The sequence below is a fragment of the Musca vetustissima genome, unplaced genomic scaffold (genome assembly GCF_032173495.1).
Source record: "Musca vetustissima isolate MV318-11 ecotype Yass unplaced genomic scaffold, APGP_CSIRO_Mvet_v1 utg31629, whole genome shotgun sequence".
NCBI classification, from domain to species: domain Eukaryota; kingdom Metazoa; phylum Arthropoda; class Insecta; order Diptera; family Muscidae; genus Musca; species Musca vetustissima.
Window position 1 is genome coordinate 99,928 of NW_026882559.1, and position 24,039 is coordinate 123,966.

The 24,039-nt window shown below is 34.4% G+C and overlaps 1 protein-coding gene across 1 annotated transcript in view; it reads right to left on the reverse strand.

Annotated features, from left to right (window-relative positions):
• Nucleotides 1-24,039, reverse strand: part of LOC133329041 (RNA-binding protein Musashi homolog Rbp6-like) — a 128,435-nt gene that overhangs the window by 83,146 nt on the left and 21,250 nt on the right. Inside the window, exon 2 of the mRNA XM_061537539.1 lies at nt 19,972-20,012. Coding sequence (XP_061393523.1) covers nt 19,972-20,012 — 41 coding nt within the window. The remainder of the gene's footprint in view (nt 1-19,971; nt 20,013-24,039) is intronic.

The window sequence follows — 24,039 nt, forward strand, 5'->3', positions numbered from 1 at the left end:
CTCGAAATAAACATACGCAAAAGTTAGAGTTCCGTGGTAGTTGTGTAGGGTATCATATGGTCGGCCCCGTCCGACTATACTGCTCCGCTCACTGGTTATTTATTTGTTTAAAATCCACAACATTTACTTCTAAGACCAAAAATGGCTCATCTCCATTACTTTAATCTTCCAAATATGACAAATAAGTCCGTTATAATTTTATAAAAATTGGTGGGAAATTTATTTGAAATCAATTAAAACTGGCATTTTTAATATTTCAAAATATAAATTAATTTCTTGTCTTCGAGACAATGAAAATCTATATTAATTCTGAATAAAGAATCTAAGGTTAGAATAATACTTAACTTCACTTTCACTTCTTCTTTCCAAATAAATATTATTTTTATATTTATTGTGGCAAACTCAATCATCACAATTTTAATGACACTAATTTTGTAACCTTTTGAAATGAGAAGACCCTGACTGCGACATATTGTTCCACTTTCATTCACAAAACTGTCCAAATTCCATTGGCTTCGATTCGATGATATGTGATGAGTTGCGATGTGAGAAGCCGGCACACAGACAAGTGTTTGTACAATTATGTCAAACTGTTTTCTATTCATGTCGTACTTCTTCTTTTTTGTCACATAAAAGAAACAGCAAATACTCAATGCCAGCAACAACCAGTATTGAGCGGCAATAGATGACAACCTCAAAGAGGCACATATAATTTTTTTTTTTTTTTTGTGAATTAACCTCAACAAAAGGAGACCAACAACGACACCGAGAGCAAGAGCAGTATAAACACTACTCACAACAAATTGCCAAAATGCCATTTAAAGATGTTGTTATTTTCTTACTGCTAACCGAGCAGCAACAACGACAACACAAATGGCATGTGGCACAAAGCAGCGGCATCAACAACATAAAATAGATGGGTATTTGGTTAATAAAATATAGAGCAATGTATTGTTGCTGCTTGCCAGGAAACATACTTCGGTGCACCCTGGCCAAATATAAGCAACCATCCAACCGAACGAACGACCGACCGGTCGACCAACATTCAATTCGCACTCATTCACAAACTTCCAACCCGACATGGTTTGAAGAAAGTCCTTATATTGTGAATGAAATGTTTGTTTGCAGGATATTACAAGACAAGGATCACAAGGAGAGGGTTGTAACGAATAGAGCTAAAGAAGTGGAGTGACAATAACAACCATGGGCAAGACGTAAGCAAACATGTAACCAGAAAAGTTATGTGAATATTATTTTGTTTGCCGCTGCTGCTGCTGCTGTTACTGCAACTGTGGCAGTGCAAAGGACATGTTGCTTGTAAAACAGACTACATAACTGCCAAAAAAATGAAACGAAACAGTGTCAAGTGCTTTACGTTTATTTTTATGAGTATGTAGTGGTGTTTGCCACTAATACAATAGATGCATATATTTGGTCAAATGAAACGGGTATGGGGTAGAACATATTTTGTTCACATTAACCAACTGTAGGACACAACGTCTTTATTGGGATTAAACAACAAATTGGCATTTGCAGGAAGTTATATTAATGGGGGAGGGATATTAAAGCAATCGTACTTGATTTTGTTAACCCTTTACATTCCAATTCCATCCACAAGCAACAACATTTTTTGTATCTTACACATTAGACGCAACTAGTAAATATATACTTTTCTGATAAGATTGCTAAGACATGATGATTGACATATGAAATATATGGGAAATTACAAAATTCTTTTAAAATTCCATTAAAACCAATTTGAAAATTTTTTTGCGAGCACATTTATGATTTTTGGTACATAGGTTAAGAAAAATATGCTGATTCGAAATCTGTTCGCGTTCATAAATTCGGATGCTGCGCACAAAAGTTATAGCGGTTTTCAGTTTTATATTTCAAATATAAATTAATTGAATTTCTAAATGTTGTAATTCGCGAATTTCTTCACAAATGGAAAAACACATTTGTTTTCTTTGCATACGTGTCAAATCTCATTGAAATACGGTATAATAGTCGCAAAAAACAAATAGAAGCATGAAGATATCTAAAAATAAAATAAATTAATTTTTGAATTGCCACAAAATGTTTTTTTTTTCAATTTTTGATATTTTGGTATGGTTAAGATAATACGGTTTAGTCTAGATCTTCTACAACACGTGACGATTTCTTCTACAAATTCTTTGAGATGATTGTTAAATATCGGTAGATTCCTCTGTTAAGAGTTTTGACTTTAAAAATGACCAAATATATTGCAGTTACAGTATATGAAAATGACCAAAATTTAAAAGCATGCAATTCGCGTATTAGTTGAAATCAGTTGATGCGCATGCGATTTTCGTATAAACCGAATCAATGTCTTTCAATAATTATTAATTTTTCGATGTTTATTTTAGCGGTCAAAGTGTGCCACTCGATGCACTTTACTATGCAAAAACCCTAAAAACGGCTAAAAATCACGCAACGTGCATACGACTTTTATGCGCATCCGATTTCAGTAATTTCCTATGAAAATACGCAAAAGGACACCTATTTTAAAAGAAACGGTTAAGAACCGCGGATGTGCCTCCACAATCGATTTTGGATAAAATACGCATATTATTGGCGTATCGATGTATTTTTGACATATTTCCACACAGATTCGCGAATTTGACTATACAAGCATAAGTGCATGTAATAATAATTCGAAGAAATCCGCGATTATATACGCGAATTTGTCAAAGTAAGTTTTTGCAGTTTTTCCCACATTCATGGTACCTAAATCCGCCGTTTTATTGGACGGAATTGAACATGGATGGGCTCATTAGATCCGGCACGTAAAAAAATAAAATCACGCGGGGTTCCACGGAATTTGAATGGACTTTCTTAATTTTAGACTCAAAAAATATGTTTTTTATAAAAATTTACGCACCAAATTTTCGTCTTTGGAACCCAATTCCAAAGAAGCTACGGTGAGCACATTCATGAGATATACACTAAACGAAGAAGGATCACGAGTTCTACAATCCTATAATTAGTTTAGTCCATTATCTGGATGTGCATCCTAATTATAAGAAAAATTCAAAAAACACGGAAAATCCGGCTTCAAAATGTCAGCATCCATTTTAGGTGGATGCAGTTATTATATCGAAAAATCATACATTAGAACCATATTGTCCATGGGGTATTCTGCAACTTAGTCACTGATCACATGTGCGTGCGTTGTGTAGTTTAGCCACAAATCGGGAACGAACACAAAAAAACTCGTATGGAACAAATTGTTTGCATACAATCCAATTAACTATTTTTGATTTTTTTAAATAAGACACTTAAGACTAATTGTCAACAATATAGCATTTTGAATTTTTTCATATAGGACTTTTATTTTTCGGAAGCAAGTAACTAGTTACGTCGAATTTTGTTCATATCTTATTTAGGATATTTGCATTAAATCTGTGCACAAAAAATAGTTCTATGTACGAGGAAAATAAATCGGATCTCAAATGCCGGGCTAGGTCTATTTGAAAATGGTATTTACCTGGCGTAATAATTGGTGTATTAGTCCGAGAAAGAATAATACAAGTTTAAATATAATATTACTTTAAGGACTATAAGACGTCCTTGAAATAATAAACCGTTTATAATATCGGCCCCAGCCTCAGAAGACAAAAACGTACGACTTAAAAAATAATAAATATGCTATGCTAATTTATGTCTTTTAAGATCGGAGAGTGTGTCAATTTTATAGTTTAAAATACTTCTCTACATAAGAAGAAACATTTAAATATGTAAACTTCTAATAGAAGATTTCCGTATACATTCTAGCTTATTTCAAATATTAATAACAATCAGCACTCTACAATCCAAAACTATAAACAAATGTCGCTGAAATTATAATCAGAATATTAGCAGGAAAAGAAGCAAAATCTAGTAAGTACGTCTTGGCAAAATTTTAACTTGCATTCACTCACATGTGCTGATATTGGGAACGAAGAAAGCACTCAAGTAAAAAAAAAAAACAGCAGCTACTCGAACAAATGGTAAAGACGAAACCACAAGCATGTCTATGACACAAACATAACGATGGTGTGGCCAAAGAACTCCTTTCCAAAAATTCCATCAGTCTAAAACAGCAAAATCGGTCAACAGCCAGTAAACTTAGCTTCCACCCCAAAACTTAAGTCAGATGATTATTTCAACAGTCAGGAAGACAGACAAACCGTCCAAAAGAAGGAAACTCACACAAACTCACATACGTCTGTATACCAACATTTAACTAATAATGAGAAATTTTTGGCAAAAAGTCTACGAAAACTAAAAAAAAAATACAAAAATATACTTAGAGTGTGTGTGTGTGTAGACAAAATAGGCTCATTTTCTGTTGGAGAAGTTGATTCCTTTCTTCTTTTCTTCAGTTTTTTGTGTTTCGTTTTTCGCTTTTGTTTTCCTTGCAAAAGGATTCCAACATGGAAACGGAAATGCTTAAATAAATGTAACATTTCAACTAAATAGACACGAGAAAGACTATATTTTTCAAATGCATAAGGCGAAGCAAATTTAGGACTTAAAATTGTGATTTAAATGGGAGTTGGCTTAAATCGTTGCCAATAAATTGAGGATTAAATATTTCGTAATATTTGCTAGGAAATATTTTAAGAAAAATAAATATATTTCAAATACATGTACGGGAAATTGCATCTGGCGAAATCGCTTATAATGAATGGGCGATATCAAATGAAGAACATAACCTTTTTGGGGAGTTTTGGGATACCGTCGTTATAAGCCATATGTCGATAACAATTATTTTGTGGCCAAAATAAAAAAATCATTTTATTTAATTTGTTTCTCGGAAAAAATAAACGTTGATTTTTAACTGTTATTTTTCCGTTAAAAATAAAACTCATTTGAGGAGTTGTACTCTTAGGGAATGCTATATTTTTATTTAATATACTATTAGGCAATCGAGCTTAGATTCGTCTCTTTGACGAAATGCCATATCTCCCAAGTGCTGCTGTTGTTAGTTGTGCCGTGTGATAACACCGAAATAATGCATCCCCAAGTTATATTAGAGTTTCTTGATCTATATGAAAGGTGGTGAGACTTCCAAAACAAATTTAAAAAGGTGTGTTTTAATGAAATGTGCAAGCACTGATACGAGGTTAGCTTAAGAGTATGTGTATAAAACCCAAGTCACCAAGAAATCTATATCTGCAATATGAGTTTAGCGGTCATAATTTCGATACGGTTCGAATTAGTATACATCTTAACCAGAACAATTTGTACTTATATCAAATGTTTTGACAATCCTGAAATTGTTGAAGCGTAGGCCGGGTGGTCTAAGTAGCTTAAACATAATTTTGAAATAAACAACGTCTAGAGGCGAAGCTTCAACATTGTTTTAAAACAATGCATATGGTCTAAGCATTCGATTTAAGCAACGCATATGGGCGGAGCTTAAATAAACACTTATAGCTCTCAAAGGTTTTTGCAAAAGATCACGCATTAGGATGGCAAGATTAATTAGTCGCCTACATGCGGCACTTCAATAGATTAAAATATAAAGAATTTAATTGCATAGATTAATAGAAGCATTTTTAATATTCAATAGGTTGGATGTCTTCAAAAAAATTGCCAAGATTTTATTTTTTTTCACAAACGGTTTTACCAACCTTTATAGCAACTAAAATTGTAATGACATTTTAAAAAGAACTAACGACAAGTGTGAATGGGCTATAAACTGTGTTATATTTGCGAATATATATTTCAAATCATTTAAAATGCAGTAATTTTTTTCACAACAAGTCAGCAACAAGTAAATGAATTTGTGAATGATGGAAACAACGAATTCTGTCGCAAAATTTTTACTTATAATAGCCTTAAAACATACGGAATATATCATTCACAGCAAACATGCGATAGCCCGGCCCGAACTGCTTCCCCTTTGGGAATCCTCTGTTTTTGGTCCCATAAAACAAAAAAAAAACATATTTGCCTCATACTTTGTTGAAATGACAACTGGCGAACACAAAACTGGGAATGATAGGCATCTTCTTTTTTTATTTTAGTTAAAACAAAAATTTGTAACAGAGCATCCAAAAATATCCCATTGTATAGAAATGAATGAACAGAAATCCAATGTGTGAATGTGTGAACATCACTCACTCACACACAAAGCCTAATAATATGGCAATGAGAGGAGTGCATGTGTGTGTGGTTTTACGTGTGATTGTTGTGGAAACTAGGAAAATATGACATTCATGTTAATCGTTGAAAATCTCTTGCTTGCAATCATGGGATTCATTCATTCACAAGCGTTCCTCACAGGCAATACAGCACGAGTAGTTGTTACGGCCGGCTGGCCGAACGACCGGGGAAGAGATTTGTATTTGAGAAGAAATATTGTTTATCACACGCGCGCCTTCATTAAATTCTTCGTGTAGTTTCTTCTGAGCACTAGGTCTCTCGGCATGTGTGTGTGTTTGCAGCTAACTAGACAAAGTCCTAGAAAAAGTCCTTTTGCTTTGTACCAGTTCCTTGCAATCATGCTACCTATTCGCTATTCTCCATCGTATCGTATTTTGTACGAGCAGTATTCATAGTTAAATAAAAAGCTTTTGTTACACCAGCCAGCCAACTATAGACGGTTTTCCATTTTCCACATATTCTGGATTAAATCTTTAAGTCAGCACTTTTTCAAGAGTAACTCATTGAGAGAAGAAGCATATAGAGAACGTCAAAAGAAAGTCGTCTACTGTATGAGGGTCGTATGTTTAGGTGTGTTAGCTATGGAAACTGTAGCGTGGTTCTAGATGTAGATGTAGAAGGAGATGTACATTGATAAAACACGTTATGGTGCGGAAATATAATTAGAACAGAATTGGAGTGTTTTGTTGGGAATACCTTAAGGTGTACACTGTATAGCTGAATTAGGATGATTTAATTCGCTGAAAATTTTGATGATAAATTTATATTGAATTATGATTATGAGAAAAATTATTTATGGCTTGTTTACAAACGAAATGTATACGGATATGTAGTCTATGTTTCCAGTTTCACTTATCCGAAGACCTTTTAATTAAAAATTCCAAATAATAAAATCGTTTAAACGACATCGACTAAATAAATATGGATGAATTTTTTAGCATATAATCCATTCAAATACTAGAGGAAATTGGGAAAGCTTGAAATACGCGAAATAAGCTGTTATTTGGACACATTTATGTGCAGCTCTTACAAATTAACTGATATCGAAAAGATTGTCTACTTATTTCCTGTTGTCAGTATCCAGTTCAATTCGGTTTAAATACACCCATATAAATAAATCCTTTAAATTTATAGGGTATATGTGTATTTTATTGGTTATTATGCTATATTAGCAAACTACAGCCCTCACTTATCATACCACTTCATTCTCACAATGCATCTATGTTTACTACATAATGCAGTTTATACTTTTATCACTTATAGAGTACAACAACAATTGCAGCAACAACAACCCGTATATAAAATGTAAAAAAGTATCTATATATTAGTTACAAATGGGTCTAAGCAGTCGGACTAAACCATGAACATATTGCCATTATTATCATCAGCCGACCAACACCCCCACCTTCACAACGTAAATGCAGACTCTTAGAAAACCCATGGACTAGCACCCACCAAGACAGTCGTCGTCATCGTCATCACCATCGTCAGTATGTGCTAAAGAGGCGAAAATCTAGTGCACTGTTATGGGAACAAAGTGTCCACTTAAGTTTTGTTGGCTGGCTGCTTGGCTGACTTGCTTGCATGCTGGGTGGCTGCCTAAGTACGCTTTGACTACTGCATCTGTTTTGGCTGATTTGTTCGTTCCGTCATAGTTTTTTTGTGTCCCACCAGCAGCAGCAATGGTTCCATTTTTATAGTAGCTGCTAACTGATGACTGCTGACTCGTCATTTTTGTTTTCCAACAGCATCGCCGCTACTTGGGCTGGCTAAAGCAGGTACTTGTTGTCGGAGCTTAGACCTCGTTCGCCGGCAGCACCAACATTCTCAGCCACAACAATAGCAGAAGGGTTTAGTTCCGCATTGTCACCCCATTCCGTCCGTCAGGAAGTTGACAATGATGACACCTCTTCCACCGCCCCTTTCATAAAATCTAAAATATGACACGATTCTCATACTCTGCAGCGGCAGTGCACGAGAGTTATCAATAAATGTTAAGATCTAAAAATAATTGTACTAAATAAGTTAAAGACATTTTAGTAAAGCCATCCACTTGGGTGTTTAGCTGCAACATCTTCAATGCGGTTTAGATGTGGTAAATTGCTGTTGATGTTCTCTGTAAAGAAAATCCATGTCAACGATTTCGGAGAATTGGTATCATAAAGTACACAATAGGTTTGGAAGAAGATGGGTGGCTTGGTTTTTAGTTTCATTTTACCGATATCGAAAAGCACTGCAATCTTCCCTTATTGCTTCGATAAGTTTTAGTAGGGCCTGAAGTTTAAACGGATTGACCAGGAAATGTTTAGGCCTTGAACATAGTGATATGTTCTCCGAATTGTCCTATTACAACGAAATGGGTAGAAATATATGGTTTGACAACTCATGACCCTAATGGTTGCACTCTATGGTGAAGCATATAGTTTTCCAGGACAGATCGAGAAAATTAACTTTATAAATACGAAATGTGTGCATAAAGCTTGATCTAATCAACTAGTCAATATCTGATTATTTAAGGTAAGATCAAGGACCAAACTGTTAGGAAAAAAACTCTCACAACGAAGTTATTACAAAAACTTACTGAATCTAATACCAAAATATTACAATAACATATTTAAACCGAAATTTACAAATTGTCAAACATCCGGAGGTACCCTTAAATTAGGGCTAAACCAAAAATTCGACATATTTTTTATTTTTTATACAAAAAATTCTCTATCTGACCATTTAATACTGTACGAATGTACCCAAAATAATTCAGACACATTTTAGTATAGCTTACCCACTTTATTGTGTTTCATATGTGTATGTAGTGTCTGATTCATTTGCTTCTACTACCGATACCGCAACAAGATCAATATAATTTAAAAATATTTTCAGTTAATTAAAGAACTTCGTGGAAATGTATAACTTTTGCACCGAGTATCCCAGATTCTGTGTGAATGCACCCAAAAAAGTTCGAATATCGAAAATTAGACACGATGCAAAAATCTATTAATGGCTCGAGACGCTAAAGAAAATGAAATGTGAGGAGTAACACACACACACATACGTATAACCGATAAGACAACAAAAACACATGTCGTCGATCTGTGTGCTACAGATTGGGCATTGGGAGCATAAGTATGATTAGAACCTATGAAAAAATAATAGTATTATTATGGAATATATGCAAGCACAAATGTATAGATTTTTGGTGTTACAGGTATAATTTCATAGTTTTAATTAAATGTATATACATACATAAGGAATGTAAATATTGTAATAAAAGCCCCATTTTGTGATAATAGAAACAAATAAATTGTTCGCTTTTGGAAAATCCCAATATTAACTGCAAAACCCCTTCCCCCACAACCCCAGTGGTGTGCCCATTTTGTCAATGTGCTGAATTAGAAAATAGCCTGAGGAAAAGTGTAGATTGAGTTAGAGGAGGCCGGAAGAAAACACCAAAAATTCACGAAAAATAAACTAAAACTACAAACCATTCAAAAAGATGGCATTTTTGGCACAGGTACAACGTCCGATACGAAAAGAAATACGACAGTACAAAAAAATACCAAACAACAACAACTGAAATCAAACCAGCAACATACATTTTTGAAAAAAGAAAAACGTCTTTCGTGTATGTGTAAGATAGACCAACAAAAATGTTCATGATAACATGGGGTTAAGCAAATTGAACAGTATTCGGTTCCTTACTAAATGTATTTTGCTGGATTCAAAATTAAGAAATTGAGAAATTAATAGCAAAGTATATCCACTGACTGAGAATACAACAACCAGTTGTCATCATTGCCGAATTCAGAATGGATCTTGGCTGAACGTATTCTTATTATAGTAGAGAAATTCGATTATGGATCACATGTAAAATTTTAAATGATTAACTTGTTCGCAGAAACTCTTCGTTCTATATATTAGGTTGGGGAAAAAGAACTGCATTATTTTTCGCCAACAATCGATCAAACAATTTCAGATTTATGCTCGTTCGAAGGGAGACATTTCGCACTAAACAAATTATTTTGATATGAGTTACGGGTTCTTAAGAATGGAAGTGAACAGAAAGAAAATTCGGTCCATTTTACAGTTTTTTTTTTACAAAGGCGAAAAAAGTGTTTATGGTTCCGTTACTGTAACAATTTCGGTTTCATAGAATCCGTTCAGGAATTCTTGATGTTAAAGATGCACTTTGCACAGGTAGGGCGGCATGTTAGCAGTCGCAACATCGCCCAGGAGCTAAAAATCGACCATAACTGTTTAAACCTTTTACACAAAAAAATTATGGATTTCTTTTTCCCCAACCTAATATTTAGATTGTCGAAACCATTTGCAAAATCACATATCTTGAATATATCATTTTCGATGTTATCGAATCCAGTCTATGTTTTATACAAACATTTTTAATCATATCAGATTTTCTTAGTTTACGATTTTCATAATAAATGGCTGGGGTACCCGAAGGTGTAACCCGATTCTGGTAATATTAAAATCAAATTTATTTTTGGTAGAATATGTACATAGCTGTCGAATCGACTGGGTTAACTGTAATCGATCAAGATTTTCCATATTATCTAAGATTATATTTGGTCGAATTTTCCATAAAACCAATTTTATATTTCCATAAAACCAATTTTATATGTCCGCCATTTTGTTCATTTTTGTGCGGCATGTAGTCTTTCAAATGCTGTTGACATTTTTGAGATCGAATGTTCGAAAGATCGGAAATCATTAGAAGGAGTACTGTTATTGATCTGGTATGAACTAGGATTTTAACATTGCACCAAAACTTATATAACAGTGGACATTTGAAATTGTTTTTGGAAAATTTAATTTTTTTCGCCACAAACCGTTTAAAAAATAATGAAGATCTTCATCGATTAAATGTATCCAATTTATACGATGGTTAGACAGTCATGTGTAACCTGTTAAAATTTGGAACCGATTGGACTATTAGTTTTAGAGTAATGGTGACCAACAATCGAAAAAATGCTGTTTCGAAAAAATAAGCTTCTTTAACGAAGTACTCTCACTGTAACCTCCATAACATTGACATTTTGAGTAGTTATATGTGGGAATTACATAAAAAAATATTTGTTAACCCCAGAATAGGGGCCACTAATAAAAAGCTTACATAATGCTTCATGATATCGATAAATGCACATCTTGTTCTTATACAGACTCGTTTTATTGCAACCTATTGTTTACAAATATAAAAATATAGCATTTCTTTGTATTCATTAGGCCAAACTTTTGTAAACAATGGAGTTACTTCCTCAATGCCACGGTTCAATTCCAATTGAACGCAATAAAACAAACTTTTATCACGCCTAAATGGCATTTCTTGGACTTCCTTTGGAACTGAACTAAATAGCGATAATAATACAAATAATAATACCACGAATGAGTGAGTGAGTGCATGAACGAATGAATGAGTGTACAGAGGTGCGTATGTGTTTGTATAGCAATAACAAACAACAGAAGCCATGACGAGGTGCGACGAACACGAAAAAGAAGACGAACAAATTTCAATAGATTTTCGCTTTGATTGCTCACTTGCCGCCGGTAGTTGCCGTTTGTTTTCTTTTTGATTTTGCTTTGCTATTCTTTTTTGTTTTGTGTTCTGTTTTGGCTTGTCCGTGTCTCGGCTGGTTTGTTTGTTAAATAATATAAATGGGGCGGAGTCTGCAAATCCAATAGATTACGATGACTATGACGAAAAGTACGGCATGGGATGTGCACAAAAAAAAATCGCAAAATAAAAGACACAAACATCATAGCCAACAATAACAACAACAACGACGACAACACAATACACAACTAAAAGGAATGAAAAACCTAACTTTGAAAATGCAAAGAATTACAGGCACTGTCTTGCACATTAAAACTGAGCACAAATAAAAACAAATATGTAACATTGTTCCATAATTATCAATTCGTAAAATTAATTCTCAAAGAACAGATACATAAATGAAAAAAGTCAAACTTTTCTGTTTTGCTGGCAATTCATAGTGACTCTCAAAGTTGCAAAAATAGTAGTTGTTCAAATATTTAAAACAATAAAATGTTTTGGTGGACAGATAATTCGATCAATTTTACAATTCATAATGATTGTTTTTATAAAAAAATTCCAACTTTTCACCTGTTGTCAAATTTATTATTATTATTTTGCGCTATCTATCTGATCAAATGAAGACGAACAATTCCCATATCCACTTTTAAACTTAGTTTGTACTCGTTGGAACTTAAAATTACCAAATTATGGGTCAAATAAGTTAAACATGGACCCCTTCCTCTTCTTCCTCTTACAAAAGACTGTCCATTCATTAGAAGCATCACAATTCTCATCAGAAATAACATCATGGACATGATCATCATAGTTATTAGTATATGAAAACAAACACTCACACATACATATATTTTCTTCATTCAGTTATATTTGTTATCCGGAAATAGGCTCGGAAATGACTGTTTTTGTTACCTCCTTTCTTTTGCAAAACTCCCAGCCAGCAAAAAGTTTGTTGAACATCCAAGCGAAACGAAACGCCAAAAAATATCTGTAGATGGAACGAACGTTGGAAGGAAGGGTCCAAACTCCGGCCAAACAGAACTAAACCAAACTAATCTATGAGTAATAAACCTCTTTATTAGGCAACAAAATAATACTCTCGCATACCAGGCAGACGACAAACGGACGTATGGGGCGGACAGACTGATATGTTGCTTGTTTGTTATTGAATGTTATTGCTCAGTGATTGTCCATATATGTATGTATGTGTTTACATATATACATGGCACATGCATATACAGTGAAAATATGACGAGGAAAATATTTTAATGGTTTTACAATGTGACAGACAATATATAAAATATAAAAGTTATATAGCCTAGACATCAATGTAGTGTGGGTATTTTAACTGTGGTCTTGGATCCAACGAAAGGTGAGTAAGGTTCTGATCAAGCGCGTAACTTATATACAGTATAATAACCTCTTTATTTTGTTTTCAATCTACAGCCCACAATTAGTCCACAAAATTTGACATATTAAAGCTAACAACGAATTCGTACGTGTGTTTTAAGATGATCGGTTACCATTTGGACTTTTTCATTAAAAATAACCAAATCAATATTCGATGGAATTTTTAATTAACCCAAAAAGATTATAAGTCATATTGATATCAATTATTTCAAAATTGTGTTCTTGTTGGGATACCCTTTATGTAGTGGTATGAACTGGGATCTGTATAATTTTCTTTTACCCTCAGCATTATGCTTACTAAACGCATTAACACTGTGAAAATTTGCCTCATCGACATATTGGTTTTTAGACATCATGTTTTTGGGCCAAATCCGTTTCACACAAGTTGGAGTCAATTTACAAATATCCGTCTGTCTTGCCAGACGGTGCGCACGATTAATGTCGAAAAGAGTAAAAGATTTCATCCAAACTTGGCACATCATAATATTTTTCCAAATTTAGTTCAAATTCGAAAATGGAAAATATCGGTGCAACGCCCAGCCCAAAATTGTCAAAATTATGCTAAAAAAGAATTTTATAATATCTTGCGAACGAACTATCGGATTTGAAGCAAACAAACTATTTTTAACAAGCCTAGATCAAGTCCATCAATCATCTGTACCAAACCTAGATCAAGTCCGAAGCGAATTGAATAACCGATTGTTCAACATTATATAAAGTAAATAAAAATACCTGTGTGTAATTCCGAAGACCCCGAAACCATAGACTGAGGGAATATGTCTGTCGGCAACACCGACTGACACTTTTTTACTTATTTTATAGCACTAGGTGCGGCAATTAGCTCAAAACTACACATTACCTATTCAGGAAAGAAAAGTACACTTGTAATGTTACAAAATGTTAAAACAAACCTGCGTCCACAAACTGAAGACGAAGTCTAACTACAGTAACATAGACCCTATAAGTCTATAAAATAGAACACGAATGTAATTTATACATCTGGTTAGCGCCTACAATAGAACCGTACGTTAAACACACACTCAATACATTGAAAATATCCAAATTCTGTAAATCCGGTATTTTATGAATCGAAATTATGTTCTATCCTAACTTGAATCGGGGACTGTGTCTTCTTAATTAAACCACTTAACTACCAGCTTAAAACACAGGCTCCGATCTTGACTCGACGCAGAGGTTTTAGTTAAAAACTATCGCAGAAAAAACTGTTTCGAAAGGTAGTCTTTATTTCCTTTAATAATTCAATAAAACTTGTAAAATTATGGTAAAATTATGTTTTTCCTTTGAATATTTTGTCATTGAAACTTCTTACTAAATTCTCTTTTAATTATTTTCAATTTTCCTTCCGTCAATAACTTGCCTATGAACTAGTAGCAGTTTTGCTTCTTTGAAATTATAAACTTTTACAAACTTGCTGGTCATTAACTACTTCGTGGCCCCAATATATTCAGCAATATGGTCATTTCTTCCTCAAATCTAAACAACTTCAGACCACTGTACTCCCTCCTTTCACATTTACAGGTGCATATTTATAACAACACACACCAATATATACCCACAAAATAGGACACATATGAATGTGCTCGTGCTAAGTGTCTATGTATTGGTATTTAAAGTAAAACAGTTGTTATGTATTGTTGTTGGTTTTGTGTGTTGTGTTGTTTATAACACTGAGGAGATTCTACCGCAGTGGGTGATGTTTGGCTGGCTGACTGACTGGATGGATGACGCTTTTTTGGCCAACTGCTGTTTGCTCTTATCGTTACAGTTGTTGTAATTGCCCCGGCATATCTCTACGTTGTTGTTGGGGTTTTTTTATTATGCCTTTGATATACAAAGTATGCATTGCATAATTGCGTTTGGCATCCAAAAGCTAGCATTCAGAGAAAATGAATGACTTGGTCAGAGCAGCAGAAAGGCAAAAAAAAACAAAAAATTCCCATTTGCTATCTTCGGAAATTTTTGGCTAGCAACATTGGTATTAATAAAATAAATTAGATTATATGCCGCAGTTCATATTAAAGTAGCTGCAACACCATCACCACCACCACCACTGCTACCAAACGCCAATACAATAAAAATCGTATAACACCACCAACACCAACGCCGCAGTCCATACATCAACAAATTGTTGTTTTAAAAATAAAAAAAAGTTTTGTGGTTTTTCACGAAAAAATACCATAAAAATACCATTTACTTCATTGGCTTACAAAGGTCATAATTTGTTTCGAGTAAAGGTTGCAGTAATTTATATAATTACTGGACGAATTATTTTCCATTATAACCGAAAGTCTCTTTATTTATTTTGTATTTAATAAATGGTACTACACGAATTAATGAATTTAGAAGGTGTGGGGATTTCGAATGTACACACTACATTGCACAACCCTATGGCTGTACACAAAATGTACCCTAATACATTTTGGGATAAATTCACATTAAAACCCGATTTAACGGGACCTCCCCCATTCTCGATTTAATATGTTCAAGATTTTCATTGCGCTGGTAAATGAATACCAATGCATGTTGTGGTTTGTAAGTTTACAAATATATAATTGAAGATTTAAAAGAGAAGAAAAATAATAAATAAATAATAAAAATGGTTCCCTTAAAGACAAAATTAAATTATTCGGAAGTATGTGCCAAAAATCGTGTCAATCAGATAAACGTCGAATCACTCGTGCACCTTTTACTAGAAATCGGACAAAAATGTATATAAGAATCCTTTTCGTGGTTTCAAAAGTGTGAGACTAGAGTTCGACAACTGTCGTTAAACCTATTTTATCTTTTCAGTTGGAAGAAGTTCATGGATAATGCAAAATTTCATTTCAAGTAGGAAAACGTTGAGTCCTTCGTGCATCATTTACGTAAAATCGGACGAATATGTACAAACACCGTACCAAGTATATTTTAGTAATTAATTTTCTCCCCTTTTCGGAAGATTGTTAAAATTTATTTTTTATATCAAAAATTTCAAAAAAAAACTGTTGAATTTATAACTGCGAACAACAGACGCAGTTGTGATTGAGCTTCCCCTAAACCGAGTAAATATTGATACGATTTATTGGACAAATTTCTGTTTGATCGTTTTTTTATTATTTGTCATGTCTTCCTTAATTGATGTACAATTAACACTTTTGCCTTTTCAAATGATCAACATTTCATTTCAATTCGATTTGATTCGTATCCAATCGATACACATATCGCTTCAATTTGTTGCTGTTGTTGTTTTCATTTCATGGTTATGGCTATGGTTGTCGCTGGCTATCGCCGCTGCTGCAATCCTTCGCAGTTGATTGTTGTTGGCAACATTGTCCCAACTACATAAAAATGTTCGGCGTCATCATATAATTGACTTTGCCATTGCTAAATGCCATCAAATAAAAATCTCAAGAATTTCAATGTTTTGTTGTTGTTGCTGTTTTTTTTTTTTTTTGTACTTTTGTCGAATCATTTCATGTTCAGCGTATATTTAGCGAACTTTCTCTGTTATTTATTTTCCTTTTCGTTTACTTTATTTACTCGAGTTCCCTCTGTTCTGCTCTGTCCAATTCTGTTACGGCTCTGGTCCCTTCTTCATTTATCAATTACAATTCAATTTATTTGGTCTCGCCTCGTATCGATACATACAATTTGACTTGGTAATCGAACAGAAAACAGTAGACAGACGACATATCCGACTAACCGACACCGGCCGAACACACATTTTGCATGACACGGCAGTGAAATTGAAATAAGAAGCACATACATACAGACATTCTCTCAGGAACATGAACTTATACTCAACTAATATTGGGAAGAAGGAAAAAAATCGAGAATCGAAAAACAACAACACCAGCAACAACGAATCATTTCATATGACAGCAGCTAGCGACCGAATAAATCGAAACCCAAAAATAAATTCATTGCATTACGTGTCCCTCCCCCATTCTCTCGCACAATTGGCTGACTGCTGAAATTGCTGGGATAGCTGGTAGACGCCACAGCCGTTTGACTCCTCTGCCATCCGTTTGTTTCTTAACTATTTCCTTTGAATACTTTAAAACATTACCCAGAATAGAATGCCATAAGGCAATTGAATAGAACACGGGCAGCGGCATCTGTCTATTGCATATTTATGAATCGACTCGAATCCAAGCTGCGTTGCAATTGAACACCGAACGCGTGCAAGTAGAATGCCGGATTGTTGCTGGTTGCATTCAGCATTCATTTCAATATTTCGCCAATATTAAAAATATATGTAAACGTCGCTGATATAAAGTATTGAATATATATATTTTTTGGAAAACGATTTATTGTTTGCTTATAGATTACGAGCTGATCTATATGCATCGTATAGATATAGATGAATAGGCTGAACAAAAATGAGACTACAAGTACAGATACACACACCTAGGCGAATTATATAAATGCTGTGCAAAGCAACTGTAGTTTGGAAGTTTTCAATGGAAATTTTCTATTTTCCATAATATATATATTTTTTAATTTAGTGTTGACTGGAAACCATAAGTAAATATTAAAGACAGATATGAGCCTGCAATACTTCCACAAAATATTTTTGCACTGACTGTACCGACCGAAGTCCTATGAGAAAATCCATTGATTTTTCCATATTGTAGAAACGCCTTTTTCAGCATCGCTCGTGATTTCAGCTACAGGCACACCTCAAACCAACAATAGTTTTAATATAACCCCCTCTATTCGAGCACATACATAAATGCTATTGCTATTGGATACACTAGCATCTTCTCTGCATTTTGTCTTTTCGGAATAAACATATAAATATTTAGTTATTCTTCACACAAAACACCGGCCAAATGGACCTAAACCGTCATATATTGACCGATGACTGATTGGACAAACACACGCGTGACAAGAACATCCCGAAGGATGTTCTTGTGGCCTCAAGAGTGCCGAAAAAAAAAACAAAAATAAGGTTTTTGGTCCACTCCATCCCTAAAATAATTAAAAATTGTTGACAACAATCCGTAACTTCGGCTTCAACTTAGATTACAAAATATGATGACCAGACAGTTCTATGACCAATATTTCGACGACATAGTTATGTATGTCGTGACCTCGTATTAAATTTCATAGTTTATATATGCTTTATATATTCTACTTACATATATATTCTAAATATCAATAATATGGATTTAAATACGGGTCCTCAGTGCAATAAAAGATCAGTAGATTGTCATTAACAAGTGAGTGCAGCCAACTTTTACAAATATTTTACAATCAAAAACGGCCGAAAAAATTAAATCTCATACAGGTGTCTTGAAGTGATGAAGATGTTTAAATTAATTTAATTTACCTCAACATAATACAGTGCATTTGTCTGTGTTGTTAAAAGTGTGTCTAAAATCAAATAAAACACATTCTAAACATTCCCTAACCATGTTACCGATTCTCATGCAAAGTTCTATTGACGATAATTAACATAGAAAATTCCTACAATATTTTCATTTGTCATAATCACTGCCTTGTATTCGAAAATCACCTTAGCTAAAATTGTAACCAAGAAATCTAAACTGAAAATGTCAGCCAGACCTGTTCCTATTTTTGAAATTTCCTTGACGTGTTACTAGGAAAAATATCAAACGAAATATTTTTTGCAAATCAACACAGAAATTTTTTATTAAAAATTTTAGAAACACATGTTGATTTTTACATGATTATCTCAATATGCCATATGTATAATTGTGTGTGTGTCTGTGCGTGAGTGAGTGTTCTACATGCTCATTTAGCCCATAATCGAACATCAACAAAAAAAGGCTACGCTAAAACTAATGGCGTTGTGGACCAAAACTCAACTCGAATAATGAACAGCAATAATTTGTCGCCGGTTTGTTTGGATGGCTGGCTGGTTGGTTGGTTGGTTGACTTGCTGGCTGGCTGGTTTCTATCGGGTTGGCCATTCTGTTGCATGCTTCCATTTCTAGTGCTGTTGCATTCATTCAATTTGTTGGCAATCTATAGCCATGGCCCTGTTGATCAATTTCAGAATCTTTTGGGATGTTCAACGTCGTGTTGTCTGTTTTCTTTTTTTTTTTTTTGTGGCTCTGTCTGTCCGCTGTGTTAAAATCTTATCGTCAGCTATGCCCATACACCTAGGCATTCGGCATTGTTGTGCAGTTAATAACGATGCATCATCCACTTGAATACAAGAGCCAAACAAAACAGCTATTATCCGCCATGGAGTGGGTAACGAGCCCCAAACTAAAACCTATTCATTTCGGAATAAATCATGCGTAGCAGAACGTAACAAATAGACGATTGAACAAATGAATGCGCCCAGCGAGCAGCACCAGAACCAGCTAGCATAGCTCCCTCGAAACTGCCAACCCCAATAACATTTTGCAAATTAAGGAAAATATTTTCTCAGTATTTTCGATGATCGGCTCGGAACGCAATTGCATGCTGATGGCACGTAGACAGCGGACACGACTGCATTGGCCACAGTGTCATGTGCAAATGTTGCAAATTCGTTAAAATTTAATTTGCCGACAAGACAAGACCAAAAAGTCAATCACCGCATTTTAAAGTGGAAGATTTCAGTTGTTGTTGTTGTCGGTGAGGCAGTTTTATTGAACGAAACCTTTCAAAGTGGTGTGGTTAGGGGTTTCTTGTCCCCCATAAGCCATCGAGCCCTGATCGTGCTAATGGATTTCACTCGTGCAACAAAAAAATAGCTGGTGATAATTCAAATACTTGTACTAAATACTTCACACTATGTATGCAATATTAAAGAAACGTTCAAAATTTCACAATACTATGGAGGCTATGGAAGAACAACTTACCTGGACTTGTTTGCCAACTAAGGCCACCGATGAACATTTTCCTGCAAAGAAGAGCCAAAAGAAAAACAGTTTAATTAGCAAACTTTGGAAGATACGAATAATTGTGAATAATAATTTGTATGTCTGTTCGTTCGCTCGTTTGTTTGTTAGCTATTGTGCATTTGTGTAGCAGATAAAATATGCCAAGGAAAGGGGAGTGGGAGACGTAAGTATTTCGTCATTTCATGATGTCTGTTGTTTGCCAAATGATTTCAACTCCATAAGAATAGACAATGAATTCAACCCTTTTTACAGTAAATCTAAAACCTGAAACAAAGCGAAGATAACAACACAAAAATGCTCAAAAGGAAAAACATTTCGAGTGCACTGTGCTTCGAAGAGTCGTTATTGTACTAACTGTATCTTATACAGCTAATTATATTTGAAGATACTTATATTTTTCTAAGACAACAATACGTCTTAATTATTGACAATAAGTTTATTGGCCAAACTATAATGTTGGACAAATATGCTAATGCATGCTTAATGTCGAAGAAAATCTGCGTCCCGCCTTAACAAATACATGTTGGACATTATTAAGCAAAAAACTCAGGTTTATAAATTGTCCCTGCGGTTATACGGTGATTACCTCAACATAGTGTCTACATCATATATGTTGGTAATAAAGAAGTATATTGATCCTTGAGTTCCACCAGATCTGTTGAAGGGTGTATTCTGAAAACCGTTATTCCATCGGTTCCCAATGCCAACTAATATCTGAACACTCTTTCCCGAATAGTGAAAAGGGAGTTTAATATTTGAGAGGGCAACCCCTGCTTTCCAACAACTTTAGATCTTTGGATTTCTGAAATGACTTGTACTGTTAACCTTTCATCCGGTTGTAGTTGAAACTATGCGTTATGTGAGAAGAATTGGGTAACAGAAATCAGAAATACAATTCACATGCTTTTCCTATAGCCAGACACTTTCTTTGAAATCATCATTGATTAGAGCTAGGTTCATTCATCAGACTAGTAAAATCCCCAAAATACATCATTTACACGTTAGAGCAATTACAACCGAATATTTGTTCAATTCAGATTTATTATCGCGAATTATAATAATTACTATAGCATTTGCGTAATGCTATAGGCTGGAACAACATCAGAAAAGCCTGACATGTATTGTTTAGTTATAATGGTAGATTAAGATCTAAATATTTTCTTAATAGTTTTTAATGTTCTTCTGCATGAAACGGCAGAGCAGAACGAAAAATCACCTTCAATCAAAACATACACCCATACATTCATGTGACCTCAAAGGTCATTCAAGAATATACGAAATTATTTCCCCTTTGAACAAATGGAGCAACGGAATCACTGTTTCCTGGTCCTGCTGTAATGATGCTGATAACAATAATAATAACAATGATTAGAAAGACTGGCTGACTGGCTGGCTGACTGAATTAATGAATGAATTGCAAATAGTTTTGCATATATAGCCCACCTTCCCACAACGACCCCGCTTCGCCTAAATTTTCCTTCTTCGGCTTAGCAAATAACATAACAAGCCAAGTAACAACAAAAACAAAACAAACAAAAAACAAGTCAGTCAGTCACTCAGTCATTGAATCATTTTGTGCATTGCTTCGTCTTCTTCTCCGTCACTCGGTTCGGATTCAGATAGTCATTCATTTCAGCTTTACAAATGCCAACATACAAATACAACTACATCTAAAACAAATACTACTACAGCCATAGCTACGACAACAACAACAAAAGAGACACTGTCAAACAATGCAGATGATCTATTATTATCGTCATTAAAATAAGCGGCTTGTAAGTATTGTTCTCAAGCTTTTGCTACAAGCTGGCAAAATGACAGACGACAAATAGACTGCCTGGAGTAGAGAAAGATAGGCAAACGAAGAATGCATGGGTGGAATGAATGAACGAACGAATGGATACATAGATAAAGGGATAGAGAACAAAAGCAAATACAGAAATGTGGAAGTACAAGTATGCAAAATAAAACACACGTGTTGAAACAAAGAATATTTATTGGAAGCAAGTATTTGGTCTGATTTAAAGCTGTCGATTTGGGAGAACTAAAAGCGAAGAAAATTTAAACACTTTTGAATACCTTCCAGTCCATTGGTTGTAAACATTTTAAGCGAACATCGAATATAGCGATAAAATAAGCGAACATCGAATGTAGGTAACTCGCGAAATTTTGGAAATAAAGATTTTTATTAGACCTCTACTATGACTGTTTTAGCCATTGCATTTTAGCTGAAATCAAAGAGCGGTGAAGCACCACAAACGGTGGCCAAACCAGGACTAACGGCCAGTAAGGTTCTGCTATGCATTTGGTGGGACTGGAAGGGGATTATGTATTATGAGTTGCTTTCATATGGCCAAACGCTAACTTCTGATCTCTACTGTCAACAACTGGACCGTTTAAAGATGGCAATTTACCAGAAACCGCCAGAAGTAGTCAACAGGAGATGTGTCGTTCTCCACCAGGACACCACAAGGCCACACACATCTACAGTGACTCGCCAGAAACTTCGGAAGCTTGGTTAAATGCATCCGCCATACAGTCCGGACTTGGCACCAAGCGATTATAATTTTTTTCTTAAATTACAAAATTTCTTTAATGATAAAAAATTGGTATCTAGGGAGGATTGTGAAAAAATTAAATTACAGCAAACTAGATTGAAAAACGCGCCCAAACTCCCCTTAATACCAAAATTTCGGAAGTACCATTATATGGGGACTAAAATTTACCCATATTTATAGTTTTTGGTAGAAAGATTTGCCACCCAATTAGAACTAAAAAAACGTGCGAAAAATCCCAGAAATTCCGAATAATGGGGTATACCGTTAAAATGAGTATTTTACTGCCAATTCCGTTGAAAAACGAACCCAACAAAATAAACGGCATGCATGGGCATGGCCCGCACATTTTTCACAAATACATTTTTATAACATTTGAGTGTACTGCAAATTTGTTGAGGCTAGCTTGTCGGGAAATATTTTATGCCGCTAAGATCGCAATTTCAGCCATTGTGCATTTTTTCAGACGACAACAAGTATCTGCAGTTTATTTTTAGTTTCGCTTTTTAAGCTCTTTTCGTTGTGAATTATATTCCTTTTCATTCTTTAAATAATCACAGTTATTTGAAAGGATAATACTCATATCTGTCATCTTTGTTTCGATTCCTGTTTAAAGCAAAGCAGCCACCCTGTCATCTAAACCAAAAAAAAAAACCAACTCAACCAGCTGTCAAAGTGAAAAAGTAGGTTAGTAATTGGCGGATCTTTTGTCGTTTGTTATTCGGCTTTGCATTCAACCTGTTTTCTCTTTTCTTTCATTTCTAAAAGGAAATATTCTTTTGATGTTAAATACGTACAAACAAACACAAGTTCATCCTAGACATACTAGTTAAAAACCCAGCGGATTATGTTTGGATTTTGTGTCGAAATGTAATCCAGAGAAATCGGTGGTTTTCATGTAATTATCCTTTGCGCAAATTCGCACCACTGCCGTTCGATGTGACACCGAACAATTCATTTTAATATATATTCTGCTGGAATTGAAATATCCTTATTTATAACTAACGAACGAATATATTTAGTTGACTCTAAAAGAAGGCATTTTAAAAGAAATGGGAATTGAACTCTGATCCTACAATCAGAAAGTTATGGATCAATTTGAAATCTTACAATTCTTAAAAGCAATGTGTTTAACTATTGTATGTAATTTTTGCTTTGCTTAGCTCCAATTATTTAGAAGTTATTCATATCTTAACAATTGTTACAAACAGTTCACGAAATCTTGCGAAGATATGTCAGTATGACAGATATATATTTAGGGAATTTAATTTTTGAAGCATTGAAAAAATCAGGTAATCATTTCCCCGTCCTAAATGAAAAAGTCTTAAAGGAGAATATGATTGATTTGATTTAAATACTACTTATGATTACAAACATGCATATAAACACTTAATAATTATATAATCAAATTGATAGCTCGTTCACAATTATACTTTAATATAATGTCCTTTCAAGGACTATTCTACACATA